This window comes from Oryctolagus cuniculus, chromosome 15 (genome assembly GCF_964237555.1).
Source record: "Oryctolagus cuniculus chromosome 15, mOryCun1.1, whole genome shotgun sequence".
Lineage (NCBI taxonomy): Eukaryota > Metazoa > Chordata > Mammalia > Lagomorpha > Leporidae > Oryctolagus > Oryctolagus cuniculus.
The window spans coordinates 30,816,874-30,833,313 of record NC_091446.1 but is presented as its reverse complement, the minus strand read 5'-3'; the positions used below and the strand labels follow the sequence as shown (position 1 = coordinate 30,833,313).

At 42.7% G+C, this 16,440-nt stretch overlaps 1 protein-coding gene across 4 annotated transcripts in view; it reads right to left on the bottom strand.

The window, feature by feature from the left end:
* The window catches only part of HPSE2 (heparanase 2 (inactive)), a 781,878-nt gene that overhangs the window by 698,594 nt on the left and 66,844 nt on the right, over nucleotides 1–16,440 (bottom strand). Inside the window, exons 2-5 of one of the 4 annotated variants that reach the window (XM_051824060.2) lie at nucleotides 16,302–16,431; nucleotides 14,101–14,214; nucleotides 9,557–9,726; nucleotides 6,463–6,620 (exon numbers count right to left, since the gene is read on the bottom strand). In XM_051824060.2, coding sequence (XP_051680020.1) covers nucleotides 6,463–6,620; nucleotides 9,557–9,726; nucleotides 14,101–14,103 — 331 coding nt within the window. In that variant the 5' untranslated portion in view covers nucleotides 14,104–14,214; nucleotides 16,302–16,431. Of the gene's footprint in view, nucleotides 1–6,462; nucleotides 6,621–9,556; nucleotides 14,074–14,100; nucleotides 14,533–16,301; nucleotides 16,432–16,440 lie in introns of those variants that run through there. The other 3 variants (XM_051824059.2, XM_051824058.2, XM_002718623.5) reach the window with 3 other exon arrangements.

Sequence of the window (16,440 nt, the reverse complement as noted above, 5' to 3'; positions counted from 1 at the left end):
TACATGAGTCCCTACCCAGATGAAGTTCCAGGCTCCTTGTTTCTGCTTGGTCCAGCTCTGACTGTTCTAGACACTTGGGGAGTGAACCAAGGTATGGAAGAGCTCTTTCTCTGGCTCCCAGATTTTCAAGTGAAGTTTTTTAAAAATCCAACCCACACTCACAAGGAGAAAAATTAAGCTTCAGCTCCTAAAGGCAGAAACCACCACAGTAATTAATTGATAAATATGATGAGGGAGTGGAAAGAAGGGGCCGTCAAGAAGGATTACTTTTCTCTGAAGGGAGGAAAGAACTTCCACTTTACTTGTGGCCCTGTTTAAATACTGAAGGAGTTTGTGGCCACGAAAGGCTTCCATAGCATTGGCAGCTCATGGCAAGAGCCTTGGGTGATCACTGACGTTATAATTAAGGGTATTAATTGTTAAATTAACAACAGAAGTCACTGTGCACTTACTCCCCATGTAGGACCTCGGTCCTTAATGATTTGTACTATGAGAATTAACTGAAAAACTTGTTCTCAAACAGTACTTTTTATATATATATATATATATATATATATATATAGTGTGTGTGTGGGTGCAAACTTTTGAAATCTTTACTTAGTATAGAGTTGGTCTTCTGTATATAAAGTTAAATTAAAATGATTCATTTTTAAGATTTATTTATTTATTTGAAAGTCAGAGTTACACAGAGAGAGGAGGAGAGGCAGAGAGAGAGAGGTCTTCCATCCACTGGTTCACTCTCCAGATGGCCACAACAGCCGGAGCTGCACCGACCTGTTGCCAGGAGCTAGGAGCTTCTTCCAGGTCTCCCACATGGGTACAGGGCCCCAAGGATTTGGACAAACGTCCACTGCTTTCCCAGTCCACAGCAGAGAGCTGGATCGGAAGTGGAGCAACTGGGACACGAACTGGTGCCCATATGGAATGTCAGCACTAAAAATGAATCTAATTAAAAATGGGATGGGAGAGGGAGTAGGAGGTGGGACAGGAGTGGAGGTAGCAGGGTGGGTATGGGGAGAAAAACCACTATATTCCTAAAGTTGTACCTATGAAATTTGCATTCGTTAAATAAAAGCTTTGAAAAAAAAATCCTGTTTTACTTTGAACTTTCACTTACTGGAGGCCAGCACTGTGGTGTAATGGGTAAAGCCGCCTCCTGCAACACATATGGGCACCAATTGGAATCCTGACTGTATCACTTCTGATCCAGTTCCCTGTTTATGACCTGGGAAAAGCAATAGAAGATGGTCCAAGTGTTTGGGCCCCTACTATCCACACGGGACACTCATTTGAAGCTCCTGGCTAGCTCCTGGCTCAGCCCTGATCATTGCAGCCATCTGAGGAGTGAACCAGCCAATGGAAGAACTCTTTCTCTCTCTCACTCTGTCTCTCCTTCTCTCTGTAACTCTGTCAAACAAATAAAAAAACTTCAACAAAAATAAAAATAAAGTTTCACTTGCTAATTTCAAAAATGATTAGTGGATCTTGTCTAAACAAATTATTATTGCTATTTTTTGTGATTTGATATGATATCTTTCATTTATTTTATATGATACCATTCTTTGTGCAGTACAAAATGAAACACAGAGTAGGTAATCAATAAGTATTTGTTAAGTGTAATGGAATTTCAAGAAACATTATATGAAATAAAACGAGAGAGTGAAATGTGGATAAGTTCAAGACAAATACATATTTTGTTAGTTGTGCCATTCTTCATGTGTTGATTAATGGAACAGAAACAGAAAGAAAAAGAATTAACAAAACCTCACTTCGATGAAAACTCAGAAAATTTCCTGGAGAAAACAGAATGATAATAATAGTTCATAACGCCTTAAAGCTGACATTCATCATTGAGAATTTCAGAAGATCTCTGTAGAGAAAAATCTTTTGGAGGTAGAGAGAAAAGATACTTGAAAGTTGCAAAAAGGCACTATTAAGTGAGGGATTGGAAAATCAGGCATAGAAACTACATAAGGTTAACAAACAAAAGCAAAAGAAAAGGCAAAAAACAAACACAATAAAAAAGTATAGTTTCAGCACAAGACTTTAAACTGAGCAGCAAAGTTGATTTAAGGCAAAGCAAGAAACCAAGACAACTGGGATGACTAAAGTCAACAAATACATGGTTATTCATTATTTATGAATAATGTCATGAAAATAAGTATTACAAATGCACTTTGTGGGCCTATCTATTGAAGGTGGAAAACAATTAGAATCTTCATGTATCCTTCACTTATTTCTTCACTGGTTACCTTCATTTTCTCAGGGCCTTTCACAGTGCTCTTAACCTGTTATGCACCAAAGAAAATTTGCTGAAAATCTGCCATGTGTCAAATAGTATGCTAAACCTATGGGACATACAGTAATTTTATAAGGCCCCTTTTTGCAAAGAATTTGTATTCTAGTTGAGAAGGTAAAATAAATAAATATAGATGAAAAATTTAGTATCAAAACAAGTAGAACAGCCAAATAACAGCACAAAGAAAAAAGTCCAGAAAAGAAGAAACCACTGTGAAATGACTTGTTCAAGAAAGACTTTTTACAAATAAGGAATACCGGCAATGGGTCTTTAAGAATTAAACAGGGTGGGAGTAAGATTTGGACAGAACTATCCAACAAAGGTTTGTGGCTGAGATAATGAAAGTGTTTTAAGGAGACACTAAATAATCAAACTGAACTATAATAAAAGGTACATGGAACCACCATGTAGAAAAAGTAAGCTGAGACTGAAATGTGGAAGACTTTGAATGCAAAGTTGAGGAGTTTGAACATTTCTATAAGCAATTCAAAAATAATCAGGATTTTTGATCAAAAAAGTTATGATGAATACATTTTAGAAATATTAAGCTGGCTTTCTATGCATACAATAAATATTGTACATCTTCATTAAATGTGGTTATAGCCATAACAAGATGGACATATAATGAAACACAATGAATATACAACAAAGAGGGAAAGACTGGCACAAAATAAACAAAAACAAAAGATTAACCCAAAGATTTCTCTGTTGGGACCAAGTAAAGCATAACATCACAAAGAACAGAGAAGAAGTAATACAAAAGTAAGACTCCCAGGGTAAGAAAAACAACCCTATTTTTATTTCCTCCATAATTACCATGTTTGTATGGGATTCAGACTATCTAAGCACAGAGCAAAATAGGTAACTGTATTGAAGTAGTGACCAGAGAAGGTCCTCACGTGATATATAAAAGTGACTTTACAGAGTTGGAGCAACTGCAGTTGCCTTAATGTATTCAAACATATTTAGAAAATGGAAGCCACCTGATCTATTAATTACATTACTGATTTGGGGGAGGGAGGGAACAAATAGCAAAATCATATTAGGTATCCAGAAAAGTAAGTTTTGTCCAAATTAGAACTATTGGTTCATTTTAATGTTAGTATATAATAAAAATAAAATTAATCTCTTCTCTTACCTCCACACAAAAAAGAGCTACCTTAGGTTCCCACCTCCCTTTCTTAAATATGATTGTCTGCATTCTCTTAATCTTCTCAAACAATTCCTTAAATCCTTCTACTTCTACTATATAAACTTCAATCTCATCTAATCTTATTCACTCTTTAATCCCACTTTAAAATACTAAATGTTATAAATGTCCTGAAATTGCCTTTAATAAAAGTAAGAATCCTTAGCTTTCATTTAGTGCTTTACAGTCAACAAGATATTTCACATGCATTACTTCTGAGAACCTTCACAGAAGCAATTTACAGCAGGTATTGTCATCATCCATATGTCACAAAGAAGTGGTAAGCCCAGGCCACACATTCATCAGTGATAGAGCCAGACCTGCAGTGTGGGCTTTCTAAGTCCAAATTCCATATTCTCCTTACTATATAATTGAATTTCATAATGTACTAGTAGGTACATCTTATTACTTAAAATACGCTATTATTCTATATTTAGGTGAATATTTTTTAATAAGGTACCTTTATGCCCAAGTGTTCATTACAGGGTTATTTACTAAGAAAATATAATTATACTAAGATGTTCATGATGATAACAGTTATCACTGATAAAAAGTGACATGTGAAGTACAATGTTTGCACAATTGCTGAGACTACACCAAAAAATTTTTGCTTCAAATTCTGCAATGCAACATGCAACAACAAAGACAATATGGGTGATTTAAGGATATGTGAGCATCAAAGGGCAGAAACAGGGCATTCCTACTCTCTATAACTCTGCTAAAGCTTCAACTACTGATATAGTTCAGAGCATCTTATTACCAGGGAGACATAAATCAAAAGGAGTTCAGCTAAGAGCAATAAAACAGATTAGTGTCTGGAAGAACTGACTTTAAAGAAAGTTTTAAAAGAATTAAATCCAGGTAGTCTAGATAAAAAACAGCCATAAAGAGACCTTTTTGGTTTTTGTTTGGTTAGGTGGTTGGGTTTTTTGGTTTTTTTCTTTTTCTTTTTTTAAGAGAACACCCACACCAAAGAGAATTTATTGTGAAGGCACAAATCTTAAAAATGCAGGGAAATAATTATAAAATTTTGAAGAATATTTAAAGGGGAAAATTCAGGAGAAATATGCCAGCAAAAACCTATGGGACAGATGAACTCTCTTCCCCAGGAGTGGTAAAAAAGTACATTCCTAAAGATATTTAATACCAGGATGGACAAAACAAGAAAAGGATTCCATATGGAAAGATCCTATACTGGCCCTTGAAGTAGTGGGAGGAGTGAAGATGACCACTTAGATGTCTCCCATTTCAGATTTTTTTAATTCTATGAAGTTTTATGGGGCACAGCCTCCTGCCAATTTCTTTTCTCCCCATTATGCCCACTTTTCCCCTTTACAATGGGAAACAAATTGTGTCTTTCATTTTAAGCTGATTTTAATGTTCTCAGTGAATCAGTAGTATAAGCCTATGTACAAGACTGGAAGAAAACAGCTAATTTCTAAATTCATGATGGTCCTTTTCCCCCCAGCAAATCCTAAAACTCTTAGAAGTTTCTCCACAAACTAAAGAGGAAGGAGTTTAAATGATCTTGAAGAACTATCTCATGAGAAAAATCATTAGTATTCTCCCTTCTTGAGTATGATCAGCAAGCTGACAATGACCCTGGGAATTATAAAACCTGGGTCAAATTACCAACAGTGCTGCTACACAGGATCATCTTTTATCTTTCAGTATTTTATCCTGAGTGACAGCAAAATCTACATGCAACCCATATTTTTATGACAAGGACTTTTACCATTGAAAAGAATGAGACTTAAGCACATACATACTCTGGATGAATAAGTCCATGTTTCAAACTCAGTCACAATCTTGCCCTCCTTCTCCATTTTGGTACCTTAAAAATATATTCTTCGGGCATCCTTAAAATAAGTCCCAATAACTCTCCAGAGGTCCAACTCAATGAAGGCCCAGAAAATACAAGGACATTGTCTTGTTTAGCTGATTTATAAGGACAAGATGTAACAAAATCCAGGGGACTATGAAAACCTAGACCTAAGCCCTTTAAAAATAAAACTATAGCTTACTCATGAGAAGGGAGAGTGGGGAAAGCCCACCCTCCAAGAATAGGCACTAATGTTTCTTCTATCCAATCTTAGCAGCCACAGTGGCTCAAGGTGCACCAATTTCCACTGTGCCTCTTTGAAAACAACTATGTCCCTTTAGACACACAGAAAGTTCATAGATACCAACTTCAAGCCTCCTGAATACTTTTTAAAATGCCATTTTTATTTTTTCTCTAGTAAAAAAAATGAGGCTGTTCAGATCTAAAAAGATTGGCCTCTCAGTCTGGAATAGGATTTTGAGTTTTCAAAGCCCTTCCAACACTTAACTCATCTGATCCTGGCAGGAAAGAAGGCTAGCATTTGTAATCCCATTTTAAAGCAGAAAAAAATGTAATTCTGAGATTAGTCAGTCTGAAAGAGCGAGCACCCACTGGAGATTCTCAAACCTTCTTCAACAAGGAGCCAATCTAAAGGGAATTATCCCAGAAAACTACAGTGTTTTGTTACGTTTTCAGATGGAATCCCTCTGTGTCCTCATCCCAGGAAAGCAAAAAGACATAAGAAAATCACAAAGGCCATCTTTGCCTAGAATTTTAGCAATGAAATGCGACTCTGACCCTTTAGTGATCCAGGAACATGGATGAATTTTCTCAAGAAACTCGCTGCACGTTCTCCTGCACAAGACTACTTGCCAGAACTTTTAGCCATCCATTCCGGCCTTGAAGAGTACAGCGCAGCAAAAAATCAAAGTCGGCAGCAGGGACAAGGACAACCTGGCAAGCCCCTTGAGTGTGATCATCCCAGGAGTCCCACACTCCGAAGGTCCCCTTGCCAGCAGCTTCCAGCTGCTCCTGGGAGCTTCCCTGGGGCTCTTCACAAAAATCTACCCACATAGAAATGCACACAGCGGGTGCTCGCTCCCGACCCCCAATTTCCCTCCCACCCCGCCAGAACGGGGACCAATTTCTCACCATCCTCATAGTTTTTTAGATAGTAATCCGGACCCGGACCCCCTCGGCTTTTCGCCAGGTTCCTCAGGTTCTGAAACTGCAGAAAGTCGGTCCTTTTGCCCCCGAAGCGCAGAAAGGCGGGTGAAAGTCCCCGGGCCAGAGTCACCAGACGTTTGGAGCTGCAGGGGTAGAGAAAGAGAGAAGAAAGGATCCCAGAAGCGGAGAGCGCCGGAGGCACAGAGCAAGGCCCTCTTCCCACTCCCTACGGGCTAAGGACTCTGTGCCCGCACTAGCTCGAGGTACGCGCCGGCCCTAGCGGCTCCGCCGCGTCTGAGAGCGCCGGGCACCTCAACCCGTGCAGCCCACCGCCGCTCGGCATCCCGGGGCTACGCCTCCTGCGCCCAGCCGCCCGCAGCTGCCCCCTCGGGCAGAAACCTCCACGCTGCTCGCTCAAGGTACTGATTTCCGAAGGGTCAGTGATTGTGTTGGTTCCCAGGGTTGGGGGACACTTGCGCTGAGAACACCGGGTCAAGGCGCAGCTGACTGGCTCTGCCGCAGCCAGGAAAGCGCTCCTGGCGGAGACGCGCAACGCGCCAACTGCTGGCCTCCAACCGCTGCCAAACTTCTCCACGGAAAGCCAGTCTCGCCTCCTCGGCTTCGCCGGAGCCGCCACCTCAGTGGAAGAGGTGAAAGCCTGCCTTTTTCTCTCAGACTAGGCCCAGTGGATTCTGACTTTTTTTTCTTTTTTTCTTTTTTTGAGGCCAAGTGGATTACAACTTTTTTAATGAAGTTGATTTTCCTTTCCATTATGCTATTAACAACATCATTGTTTCCCAAATCCACGAGCAGTGTGTGTCTGGGGGGTAAACTCTCGCCTCCAGAACAACTCACGCCCCCTCCTGCCCTTAGAAAAAAGGTCTCTTTTGCCCCCCGTGAAATAATTCGGCCCCATCACAAGAAAGGTAACATCCTCCTCCCCACCATCCGAGTTGGGCTCCCTCTTCCCTGCTTCTCGTTGGGGCCGTTTGGAAGCACTAAGAAAAGTGAAGTCTGCCGAAAACATGGGACCTGCGCGTCAGGGGAAACTCCGGGGACCCCAGAACAATAGCGTGCACCGTCTACGGAAGTTCAGGCTTTCCATCAGTAAGTTTTTTAAGTCCCCAAACGCTGCTACTTTGGGGAAGGAGCGAGGAAAGAGCAGTGCAGATGTCTCTCACGCTGAGGGGATCGCTGCTCCGGCTCTGTTTGTTATTTTTAACGCTTTGCAGGTTCAGGTTCTGAAGAATCCAAATCCAAATGTAGTAAGAGCGTCTAAAGGAAGATAGGGGTAGAGGGATGGGAAGGACGGAGACTCCTCTTTCGGGGAGTTTCTGCGAAGAGAGGTGGCAACCCCGAGAGGCCGGTGGCCAGATAGTTCGTGTGGCTGAGGATTCCAGGACCGCGTTCCAGGGGCGCGCAGTCAGCGTCGCGTGGGCCAGCTGCGTGCAGAGAACACGTCCGTGCGGGTCCGGCCCCGGGGAAACGCGGCACTTCCAACAACCTTCCGTCCGGAAGCCTGCACAGCCAATGCAAATGCGCCCCGCCAGGGCTTCTTCCCCGAAAAGCTGCCTTCCAAAATCTCTTCTGCAGCAAGCATTTAGCGCGAAAGGGCTGAGTAGTCTGTGCAGCTGAAAGAGTGCAATGCAAGTGGGGCATGCATTTCGGGAAATCCTTGCCGTGCCCCACAATAGGACGAGCTCAGCTACGCGCTCTGCTGCGCAGAACTTTAGAGGAAGCAGGGCAGCACGGAGCTGTCGCCCCCCTCCCAGTGTCTGCACCCTCAGGAACCGAAATGGTCTCCGCGGCAGGGAAGACAACCACTTAAGATCCAGGCTATGCTCCTCCACGTGGAAGGCGCCTTCCACGTGGCGCCTCCTGCTACCTGCCGCATCCACAGCCCCGGCCGGAGCCAGAGGGAAACCCCTAAGGGATGAAGGGCGAGTGCATCCGGAAAAGCAAGTCTAATTTCCCAAGAAATGAAAAAATACTCACGAAAGACGCGCGGCGGACACGGCCTCAGGAAGAGGAGTGGGACTGAGAATGCTCAGAACTCTTCGAGGGAGCCCACAGCTGAGGCTCCGACTTGGAGGGAATTTTTAAAACTCAACACTTGGATTCGATATTGCAGACCATTTTTATTTCTTTTTCAACACTGCAACTTTGTCCCTGATGGGAAGGGATAGCAGTTGCCTGACTACTAAAAAGTAAAAACCCAAGGAAAGGGCGAGTCCAATTAGGTTCCAAGCCCTAGAGCAAAGGGGATCGAAAACCGCCGGGTTTGCTAATGTGGGGGGGGGGGGTGCAGGTCAGACCTCTGCACCACCATCCCCCCCCCAGTATTCCTAAAACACTTACCGCTCCCCTTATATACGCTACCACCCGAGAATTTTTTTTTTAATTTAAAGGAAAACTAAACTATGCAGTTTACCGCAGATTTAAAGGGGGGGGATCATTTATCTATAAAAAGTGCCTTACAAAGTCTTTAAGTCTGGAGATGACAGTGGAGGATATGAAATAAATTATAAAATTCCTTTCCAACCTGTCCACCACTCAAGCCTCTTTAATTTGTTTTCTGATGAAATCATCTTTCTGTAGAAAATTCCACTTTCTTGCAATCCCCACTTGAACACTAAGTCTCTGTGTCTGTCTCTCTCTCTCTCACACACACACATGCACACACACACACACACCCAGTCCTCTCAGGTCTTTGTTGCTGGAGACCTTTTCTTCGCTTTTGTAACTGCCCTAATCTCTTGTTTCTTTTTCAGAAGGAGACAGGGAGGCTAATTGTGGATATATGTAAGCAAAACATTTTTTCAGTCATAACTGATAAGTTTCTGAAATGCCTTTTGCATTGCAAACATGTGCATCTTAATAGAAAACATTGCTTTTCTCAATCACTAGTTACAGCCTCATAGCAAATATTCCAGGAGAAGGAAAACCTCCTTTCTTCTCATTGAGAGATCCACTTGGCTTATTTTCTTCTTCTTTCCCCTCTAGAATGGGGGATAGGAAGGGGTTGGGGAGTGTTACTTTAAAAAAAAATGTAAATGATCCATCCAAGCCCCTGCCTTACCTTAAGAAATCGAGCCAGCCATCATGAATGATGGACGGATCCAGCTGCAGAGAGAGGAAGTTCTCATTGACTGTTCTGACTGGGTTCTTGGTGCTCACATCAAGTAGAATCAGGGTCTTTTCCTTCAAACCTGGAGCTCTGTCTACGGGCAAGGGTCTCCTATGTCCTGCCTGGGAGGAAAGAGAGAGATGGAGCAACAGAGCCAAGGAGAGAGCCACCAGGGCTAGGCACGAAGGGGGGCGGGAGTTGCTGGAGGGCATGGCTTCAGGGAAGGCACAGAGCACCCTCATTAAATCCCTCTGATTTAAACCTTTCTCCCTACTGGATCTCGCTGGTGACTAATTGTCCTTATCTAAAGTGTGTGTCTGCCTTTTTCCTCCTTTTTTTCCCTTTCCTTTTTCCCCCCTCACTCTCGCTCGCTCGCGCGCGCTCTCTCTCTCTCTCTCTTTTTTTTTTTCAGTGTTTTGGTGCTGGTGGAGCGAACTCACGCCCCTAGCCAGCCTTCTCAGCAACGCGTGCCAAGAGTACTCGTTCACCAGCACCGCCCCTTTAAGAGATTTCGACTGCAGACATTTTTTAACTTTTTAAAGGTAAGGGGAGGAGGAGGCGGGAAATAGGAGGGAGGGGTAATGTTGTACCCTCCTGATTTAACCCTCTAGGGTCAGGAAGCTCAGGGAGGGATTGGAGGGATCGGAACAGTAGTGTTGTAATGTCTGGGGTGCATGGCGGGATGTCTTGTTTTTACTTCCCTCCATATGAGACTTGGAGGAGAGCAGTTCAAGCTCTGACTGTGACACAAAAGCCCCAGAGGCAACCTCGGACTAGAGTAAAGCGTTTGCACGGACCATGCTTCTGTTAGTGCTGACAGCGTCAGGCACCTCGTTGGCTCAGAGCCCTTCTCTCTGGACTGAAGCAGCAAACGCAGGAGTGGTTAAACTGCAGCAAGGTCTTGCAGGGGCAACTGTGATTCCTGCCAAGGCATGGACCTCAGAGGAAGACTCCATGAACAGAAACCCAGACCTCTGCTACAGTGAGGTTACAGAAGCATCTTCTGACCTCAGAGGACAAAGGGTGATCAGAAAGAAAATCAGGACCATGACAAAAGACTTCATGCAGAGGAGCAAAGGAGACCAGTTTACGCCCTGGCTCCGCTCTATTCTTGGTGCAGTCAAAAAGTAAGGGTCTTGGTTCCTTCAAAATATGCTGGCTTTGGCCAAGTCAAAGTAACATGTACAGCACCGTGTACCTTTCTGCCACTGCCTGGCCACTATATTCCACTGCACAGGCAGAGTCGCCCTCCAGCCCCGCTTCGACGACGGCAAAGAGAAATGCAGCTCTTTGGTGCCAGAGAAGGATGGAATGATCCTGCAGGGGTTTCAGACTCAGCCCCTACTCCAGGCCAGAGTCAGCCACACAGAGCTGAATGAGAAAAGCCCAGCCACTTGTCACCAAGTGCACCACCAGCCCCTGCTCAGGGACCCCCACCCACAATAGCTCACAGCTCTCAGTGCCATTTTAAGGCACAGGAAACAGGTGCAGTTTGGTGTGTCACACTGCTGGGCCCCACTTTGTGCTTCCGGAAGAAAATGGGCCTCTACTTGACAGAGGAAGAGAACTATTTTATACAAGGTGGGCACACAGGAGTGTCCCAGGGGCTCCTTGGTATCAAACAGGAAAAAAAACTCTAAAATGCCAAACAAAAGCTCTCCCCCAGAATGGATATGCAAGGGACAATCTCAGAGCCCAGCAAACACTGTAATAGTAACCCATCTCCCCACACCTCAGCCAGTTACAGTTAACAAATCTGAAAAGGGTAAAGTAGATGATCCTTGCTCAGGTTCCCCGAAGAGCAGCTACTAACCCCAGAAACTAGGAAATCCAGTGGTTATGTTACATTTGACTGAAAAGAGCCATGAAGACCTTCTAGGAGTACAGTCACATCAAGTGAGGCTAAAGAAAAAAAGAAATCCAAGTAATACAATTTAAAGATGATTTTTAAAAATCAAGTTATCATACATGTAAGTATTAGATGTTGGCTCCAGCCCTAGGGCCTGTTTCCTTCAGTTCCTGAAAATTTCTAACACACCTTGATCCTGTAAAATGCACATAGGAGTTTGAGATATGGTATAAGTTCCAGTAAAAATTACTGCAATTTTCAAATGTGTACTAAGTCCCTCCTAGAAATGATGACATCCCAGTGAGCAGAGTAGACTTTTAAAAGTTATTTTATTATTATTCATTTTTATGTACTTGAAAGGCAGAGCGAGAGACAAATGTTCCATCTGCTGGCTCACTCTCCAAATGCCCGTAATAGCCAGGACTGAGTCATGCTGAAGCCAGGAGCCTGGAACTCCATCTCAGTCTCCCACAGGGTAGCAGGGACCCAAGTACTTGAGTTGCCATTTGCTGCCTCCTAGAATGCATTAGCAGGAATCTAGATTAGAAGTGGAGTAGCCAAGATTCAAACCAATATGGAATATGGCTATCCCAAGCTGCAGCTTAACTCACTGTCTCACAAAGCCCATGACAAGAGCAGACTTTCATCTTTGTATCCCCAAGATCTGAACACTTAGTAGGCATTCAATAAATACCTGTACAGCCAGCGCCACGGCACACTTGGCTAATCCTCTGCCTGCGGCGCCAGCACCTGGGTTCTAGTCCCAGTTGGGGTGCTGGATTCTGTCCAGTTGCTCCTCTTCCAGTCCAGCTCTCTGCTGTGGCCCAGGAGGGCAGTGGAGGATGGCCCAAGTGCTTGGGCCCTGCACCCACATGGGAGACCAGGAGAAAGCACCTGGCTCTTGGCTTTGGATCGGCACAGCGCGCGCCAGCCGCAGTGCACTGGCCGTGGCGGCCATTTGGGGGGTGAACCAATGGAAAAAGGAAAACCTTTCTTTCTGTCTCTCACTGTCTAACTCTGCCTGTCAAAAAATAAATAAATAAATAAATAAATACTTGCATGAATAAAGTTAAATCATGCTCAGTACACTGAAATCATATATTACTCTCAAGAAAAATGTAATAAAAAATAAGTACTTTTGAAACAATAAACAGTGTTTTGGATATCTGTTCAGTAATATTTTCCCAGTTATCAGCATTTTCTCCCCATCTCCTTCAGCAGGTATGTTGTGAAGCCATTAGTTCATCTGCTGCATTCAGAATTAAAACAAGCTATACATTTTTTAACACCGAGTCAGATTTTCAAAGTCCTAAAAAACCCATCTTACAAATGAATGCAATTTTAGAAGTCACATTTATTGGGACCAGTGGAAAATTGCTTCAATGAAATAAATCACTTTTACCCCCTAGATATCTACAATCAATATATATTTCAAAATACCTACTCCTATGACTAAGGATGAACTTGAATATAATGAGAGTCTGCTTAATTACGAATTTTCAAAATTTTTGTTTAATAACACAACTAGTTTGCAAAAGTTTGGTGACCTCATTACTTTAATGTATTAAATGTTTTCATCAGAACTTGTATTCTATTAAGGTCAAAACCAACAAAACAAATCATTTATTTTCTTAATTCCTAATGAAGACCATATCTATTCTAACACTGAAATTGTACAGTCATACACAATTGTAATAGTCAACCTCAGGACAATGTTTCTTGCCTTGCTTCTCATTTAACCTTAAATTATTTGTTGTCAGTAAATCAGTCTATGATTGGTATTCCTATCTTTCCTTCTGTGTGCTGACAACACAGATGTAGACAACAATCTACATCTCTGTTCTTAGATTGCAGTTTCATAGGTAACAAGAATTGAGCCTCTGTATAAAATATGAGCTATCAGGAACTACAGGTGTCCTTGAAACTTCTCTGTGGGCCCTCCAATGTGGCACAGCGTGTTAAGCGCTGCCTGTGATGCTAGCATCCAGTATGAGTGCATTTGTTCCACTTCTGATCCAGCTTCTTGCTAATGTGTCTGGGAAAGCAGCAGAAGATGGCCCAGCACTTAGGCCCCTGCCACCCACATGGGAGACCCAGATGGAGTTCCAAGTTCCTGGCTTCAGCCTGTCCCAGCCCCAGATGTTGCAGCCATTTGGGGAGTTAACCAGCAGATGGAAGATACCTTCCTCTCCCTGCTCCCCTCTCCCAGCTCCCCTGTCCTCTTTCCCCTCTCTCCTCTCTGTCTTTCAAATAAATAAATCAATCTTAGAGGAAAAAAACACACTGCCTGGTGTCTACTAAATGATCTTTATGGAGAAGTATCTTTGATATCTAGGAGCCTAAATAAGAAATTTGAAACTGTAAGAACTACAAGAAACTAAAGATTAACTGATTCAGTGATTTCCAGACTCTGAGATTTCAAAATAAATATTAGTTATTAGGGAGGAGTAGACATGTGTTTGCCAACTTTTTATTTTGTCTAGTAATGACCTTAAAAAAAACTATCAACCGTTTGTCACTATTACTTTCCAAAAGGAAAGAACATTTCAACATCCAAAAAAAGCTGAAACAACATGTCAAAATAAAGAGCAGGTTTTAAACTAAGTAAACTTAACTTTATGAAAAATCACTACATTATCACACTTACCATTTCATCTCAGACAAGTGGAAATACACTAGTCACCAACATGGGTACTGGGACTGGTGACTGGGACTAACTGATATGTCCTGTGTTTGGGGCCAAATCCAGTTGACAGCGTTGCTGCAAGATGTACATGCTTTTTAATGATGGTCATTTAATTACAATGATTTCTTTTAATTTTTCCTATGATTTTTTCTCTTTCAGCTGTCATATTTGCCAACTTCCTTCCCTTCTATTAAAGTTTCAAAGTCTAGTTATAAATTTCTATTTTCCCCTTCTGAAAGAATCTTACGTAGCTATATAATAGCAAGAAAAAATACCTTCCACTCTAGCAAGGACTTAGAATTATGAAGATATGGCAGCCATTCCACTACCTAATCACTTACTACTTGTGTACTTGTCCATAATCACTATACTTAATTACATAATTATAATTAATTATATTAATGTAATATAATTAATGATTAATATAATTAATGATTAATATATGATTAATTATCTAGTATACATATGAAGAAATTAAAACTCAGATGTTAAGCAACTTTCTCATGTTACATAGCTAGTAAGTGACAATACAGGATTGAAACCCAAGGCCACCCGACTCCACAGACTATTTATGTTCTTAATCCTGTACTCTAAATATTACATACTCCTCTATAACTTATCAATATACAGTAGATAAAAATCTTGGAATAGGAGTTAGAAGACAAAGGTTTAAGTCCTGACTTTGTCAGATCTAGTTTTGTGACTCTGGTAAATGTTTTAACACTTTTTTTTTTTTTAAGATTGATTTACTTTGGCAGGCGCCGCGGCTCACTTGGCTAATCCTCCGCCTGTGGCGTCGGCTCCCCGAGTTCTAGTCCCGGTTGGGGTGCCAGATTCTGTCCCAGTTGCTCCTCTTCCAGTCCAGCTCTCTGCTGTGGCCAGGGAGTGCAGTGGAGGATGGCCCAAGTCCTTGGGCCCTGCACCAGCATGGGAGACCAGGAGGAAGCACCTGGCTCTTGGCTTCGGATCAGCACAGCGCACCAGTATTGGCAGCCATTTGGGGGGGGTGAACCAACGGAAAAGGAAGACCTTTCTGTCTCTCTCTCTCACTGTCTAACTCTATCAAAAATAAAAATAAATAAATAAATAAAAATAAAATAAAATAAAAAAAGATTGATTTGTTTCTTTGAAAGGCAGAGTTACAGAAAGAGAAGGAGAAAAAGAAAAAAAGATCTTCCACCTGCTGGATCATTCCCCAAATGGCTGCAATCACCGGGACCGGACCAGGCCACCTTGGGCCATCCACCACTGCTTTCCCAGGTGTATCAGCAGGGAGCTGGGTCAGAAGTGGAGCAGTTGGGACTCAAACCAGCAAACATAATGGGATGCTGGCATTGTAGACTGTGGCTTTAACCCACTGTGCCACAGTGCTGGCCCCAGTGTTTTAACTGTTCTCTTAGCTGCCTGCTATGTAAAATTTAATATAATATCCAAGAGTAGAGTAAGAACTGAGTAAGATTACTGGGGGGTGAGGAGGGGCAGTGCTGTAGCATAGTAGGCTGAGCCTCCACCTGTGGTACCAGCATCCCTTGTGGTTGCTGCTTTGTGTCCTGGCTGCTTCTCTTCAGATCTATACTCTGCTTGTGGTCTGGGAGAGTGGTGGAGGATGGCCTGGGTGCTTGTGCCTCTGCATCCTAGTGGAAGACACAGAGGAAGCTCCTGGCTCCTGACTTCAGATATGCTCAGCTCTGGCCATTGTGGGCATTTGGGGAGTGAACCTTTCTCTCTGTCTCTCCCTCTCTCTGTAACGCTACCTCTCAAATAAATAAAATCTTTAAAAACAAAAAGATTATACATGGGAAAAGTGTTTTATAAATTCTAAAATATACAAATGTGCTGTTTCTTATTCATTATTATACCCTGGCACCCACACTTAGCACAAGCATAACTCCTTTAATGATGATTGGGGTAAGAACAAAGTTATATATAAATGACTCAGTGGTAAATCTGAAACAAAAGGTCAAGTCTATCTAATATGATGTTTAAAAAAATGTAGTAGGGGCCAGCGCTGTGGCATAGGCAGTAAAGCCCACACCTGCAGTGCCAGCATCCAATATATGGTGTGGGTTCAAGTCCTGGCTACTCCACTTCCAATCTAACTCTCTGCTATGGCCTGAGAAAGCAGTAGAAGATGGCCCAAGTCCTTGGGCCCCTGTACTCACGTGGGAGACCCAGAAGAAGCTCCTGGCTTCAGATCAGCTCAGCTCTGTCCTTGGTGGGCAACTGGGGAGTGAACCAGCAGATGGAAGACCTCTCTCTCTCTCTCTGTCTCTCCTTCTCCTGTGTGTAACTCTTTCAAAT